We start from the raw sequence: 4507 nt of genomic DNA on the forward strand, positions 1-4507 counted from the left end.
TGAGTTTCGTTTATGTTTTTAGTTTGATAACTACAAGTTCGGCCATGCCTTTTCCACAAGTTTGGCCATGCCTCGGGATAAACTAGCGGGATTCCGGAGCGAAGCGACGGAATTCAGCTAGTAGCTAATATAAATGAAAAGTATAATATAAACGTGCAAACTAAAGATAAAAAGTAAAAAATGAATTCAGATTGTACAAGTTGCGGAAAAAAAATCAAAAATTCTAATTTCCCGCCAACTTTACACGCAAAAAGTCCGACGTTGTCCTACGATGGCCCTGTTCATAACCACGGCCTGAACAGGGCTGAGATGAGCTCGGACGACGTGAGATAACTGTTCCGGCGGCAATTTTTAAAATTCATTTTATATTTATTTTTGTTTGCTTTGTAATTTGCTTGTTTTTAATAGCTAATATAAATGAAAAGTATAATATAAACGTGCAAACTAAAGATAAAAAGTAAAAAATGAATTCAGATTGTACAAGTTGCGGAAAAAAAATCAAAAATTCGAATTTCCCGCCAACTTTACACGCAAAAAGGCCGACGATGGCCTACGATGGCCCTGTTCATAACCACGGCCTAATAAAAATCCCACGTCTTTACTACATTTGAATGAAAACGCATTTTTATCAATCAGCTGATTTTTATAAACAAGAACACAAATTTGGGACAGGGGGATTAGGGATTTTTGCAAAATTTCCCATTTTCCAAATTTTCAGACTCAACACTCAAAATTCATAAAAGTTATTCGAGTTTTCTTTCCTTTTCGTTTTTTATTTGTTGTACCTAACACCAGAGGCCAGAAATATCTTACATCATGAGTCTTCTGTCTCTGCTGAAGCAAACTAGAGTCAATAGATTGATAGTGCCTCTCACAAGAACTCTGGCAAAAGATGTTGCACCTTTCAATGATATTGAAACACACACAGGCCAGGTAAGATAACTACCTCATTACCTACTGATAACAACTGAGCAGTGGATTACCAAATCTGAAAAGAGAGACTGAATTCAGAGTCCAATCAAGACCAAAAAGTAAGGTTCTTGTGTATTAGTTTGCATAATGCATTCCGCACACAGCAATCTGTAAAAAGATCAACATTTGGGAGGTATGCCATAGTTTGTGTACCAAGCTTTATGTCTCAGCTAGATTTCATAGTAATATTAATTTCGGTTTTTTCTTTATTTCAGAAATTTGAAAAGGATGATTACAGACCTGTGAGATTTGTTGACAAGGAAAAACATGTGAATACTCAATTTGCCATTGATTTGATAGCAGAGGTTCCTCCTAAGCCATGCAAGGAGAGAGTTGTTTGGTGTGATGGTGGCAGTGGACCCACTGGTCATCCTAAAGTATACATAAATCTGGTTAGTTATAGTATGAGTATGAACATACAACCTAGATGTTAAAGGCACTTCAGAAGGGTTGCTCTTTTAACATTTTGTGTATGTACTTGTATCCTAATAAAACTGTATAAAATGATATCAATATTGTTGAGTTGATAAACCCAACATTTTATTATTTAATAATATCATGTGGTTTTAACTTTTTTTTTTTAAAAAATGCTAGAAAATACACTTTTTTAAAAATTTTACATTTAACATACAGTATGTTTCAGAAATGTTGAGTACCTCCTTATAACTTTTTAACAGTTGGGATTGAATTAATTCTGCAAAATTTTGTTTAAAAAAAGGCCCATTCAATTGCTATGTATTTATTTTTGGTGCTGGCTGGCCCTTGTGGACCAAACAGCCATTTTTTGTATTCTTTTTACTCATAAATTTTAAATGTTATCTAGCAGCATTCATTCTTTAACATGAGAAACATCAATTACCATCAAAGCACCAGCAGCTCCTCTGTAGTAAGATCTTGTAACAGCTCTGAATCTTTCTTGGCCTGCAGTGTCCCAAATTTGCAGTTTGATTTTTTCACCGTGGACTTCAATGATACGGGTGCCAAACTCAACACCAATTGTGTGAGGACAATCAGGCATAACTAATGAATAAGATAAAAGGGGGATTATCAATCAATTATTGATCATAATGAGTCTTAACAAAGTCTCTCTGGGGGATTTAAACAGGGAGTAGACCAGTCTAGTCTGGCTGGAGGGCTTTAAATAGGGAGGATTGGTACAAGCCTGAAATGTCACTTGCTAAATAAATAGCAAAGGTTGAGTGCAAAGGGCATCCTTTCATAAAATCCTTTAATTTAATTCTCTTTGAGTATATGATTAGTAGATTATATCAATAAAATGTACTGATAGAACTTGTGTTAAGGGCAATGACTTACATTTTTGTTCAGTGAATTGATGGAGCAAGCAAGACTTGCCTACTCCCATGTCACCAATAATTATGTACTTGAATATGTACGAGTAACTGTATTGTCCTGAAGAAGACATCTGAAATACAAACAAGAAAAAGTAATTAATTCAAATTTGATTGTATACCTTGTTTAAGTTACATACCTACAGTTTTCATTATGAAGAACTTGGGTAAGAGAACAAAGAGATTTGATGGTACAATGTTCTTCTGAATTCTGCTCTTTGTACATCTACCAACGAGCAGGAGATATTATGCTACAAAACTTATTGGTATTATAATTTTTTACTTTCCTTATCCTATACCTATAGGAAGGAAAGTAATGTAATAGGTTGTTTCAATGTTCCCCGATATAACTTTTAGTTGTCATGTCAAACAAGAGGGGAGGGGCTTATTAAGGTATTTAACACAGGGGTGTACGAAAGAAGGGCCATTATGTAGGGAAATAAGACACAATTGACAGAGTTAAGTTTCCAAGAACAGAAAGTACCTCATACCTTGTTAAGAGGACCCTTCATTTAGGATGATGGATGACTAATAAATAGCTTACCTTATGTGTAGAAATAGACCTACGTTGTGGCTGAACAAACAATGCAAGCTAATGAGGGTGGATCGATCCGTGTACAAATATTTCCCTGTCCTAGAGAAACCGTCGAACTTTAGATGATTTGGATTAAATGTTCATAGTTATTTAACAACGCAATTAAAGATAATTAAAACAAAATTTAAAGAAGAATCTACAAAATTTTCATTTAACAGGTTTCCATTATTTTTTATTTTATTATTATTTATCTTGGGAAACAAGAACAAATCAGCTGATTATTTTTTTAATGACACGGCAGTGTAAAATACCCCTTCAAAGAATTGCAAGTAGACAATATGCAATAAATATTTCATGATATGCGTGCTTTGAGGTTTGCCTACCTGCCTACGGGTGGCCAACGTCTTTCGTAATAGGTATTCTATGTAGGTTCTAAAATAACAGCTATTGTGGTCTGTCTTGTAGTATGCCCAAATTTCTTAGTATGTCCTTCATCAAATGGGCGATAAAAGAAACACATTTTCCATTTAGCTGCTGGGTCAACATGAGAATACCAAAAAAAATAACCTGTTGAAATATTATTTGCTATCGAAATACCTACCTACGAGCGCAGTTTTTTTTTTCGACTCCGAGAATCGAACTCTTCTGCATGGCAAGCAAGCTTAATTAGCCAATAGCCATATCTTAATTACCGTCTTATGAAAAAGAGTCTCGATTATGGAAAAAGGATTTTTTTTAATTGAATATATAAAAAAAAATAATAATAATCTAATATGTAAAAATGAATATTTGTTTGTTCGAACTTTATGCCTGGCCAAACCGCTGATCCGATTGCTTTGAAACTTTGTCAACTTATTGCTTGCACTCTCGTGAAGGTTATAGGCTATTTTCCGGTTCGTTTTTGTTAAGCTACGCCGAGCAAGACCACTAAATGGATGAGTGACATAACGGCCATGCCTTCAGGGTTTACTAGCAGAATTAAATAAAACAAAAAGTGTCTCGACTTGATTTCTTATCAATCTTACATTTGAAATGACAAGAAGTCACAAAGGAGACATTGTCACATAGCGAGCGTGGAAGTACTTCAATCAAGGAGATTGTAATAATTTATAGGGGAACATATGGGACAAACTCGGACCCCGGAACAAATTTTATCCTTACAAAAAATACACCATAACTTAACTTAACAAAGAATCAACCTGGGTGAAAACCAGGAAGATGACGGATATGATTATGAAAATCCACCAATTTCATCTAGGTCCACTGCGGCTCCAAGTAGCACTAACATCAGGGCAGTTGCTTTCTAGTCTGCCCTCTTATCTTTTCAAGTTGCCTCTCGCAGATTATCCACGACCGTCTGTCCATCAAGTACAGGCTGTTTCACATGGCGGGGGCCGGGGGTTGACCTTTTGCTTCCAAGTAAAAAGAAAGGCCCAAGTATAAACTTATATACTCACCAAAGTTTAACAAGAGTCGAATTCTCACATTCTCTGAATTCGGGCCTAAGTTGGTATGTTCCGTTTTAACTTCACGTTCTACTGGAGCATATACCACCGCCGTAGCCCCCGCGGGGTGGTCCAGGAATTTAGGGGCCCCATAATATACTAAATAATTTCTATCTGCCCATAATCTGGAGCATCCACCCCCCCCC

The 4507-nt window shown here is 35.9% G+C and overlaps 2 protein-coding genes across 2 annotated transcripts; one reads left to right on the forward strand and one right to left on the reverse strand.

Moving 5' to 3' along the window:
- Window positions 1-668: 668 nt before the first annotated feature.
- LOC103508086 (NADH dehydrogenase [ubiquinone] iron-sulfur protein 6, mitochondrial-like) lies at window positions 669-1516 on the forward strand. The gene is made up of 2 exons (XM_008472620.3): window positions 669-933; window positions 1188-1516. The coding sequence occupies exons 1-2, from the start codon at window positions 817-819 to the stop codon at window positions 1404-1406; spliced, it is 336 nt and encodes a 111-aa protein (XP_008470842.1). The 5' UTR covers window positions 669-816; the 3' UTR covers window positions 1407-1516.
- Window positions 1517-1786: 270 nt separating this feature from the next.
- Window positions 1787-3107, reverse strand: LOC103508095 (ras-related protein Rab-14-like). Its single transcript, XM_008472630.3, has 3 exons — window positions 2866-3107; window positions 2287-2395; window positions 1787-1992 (listed from the first exon to the last, which is right to left on the reverse strand). Exons 2-3 carry the CDS (start codon window positions 2393-2395, stop codon window positions 1802-1804), a joined length of 300 nt encoding a protein of 99 aa, XP_008470852.1. The 5' UTR covers window positions 2866-3107; the 3' UTR covers window positions 1787-1801.
- Window positions 3108-4507: the final 1400 nt, after the last annotated feature.

This window comes from Diaphorina citri, unplaced genomic scaffold (assembly GCF_000475195.1).
Source record: "Diaphorina citri unplaced genomic scaffold, Diaci psyllid genome assembly version 1.1 scaffold367, whole genome shotgun sequence".
NCBI lineage: Eukaryota > Metazoa > Arthropoda > Insecta > Hemiptera > Psyllidae > Diaphorina > Diaphorina citri.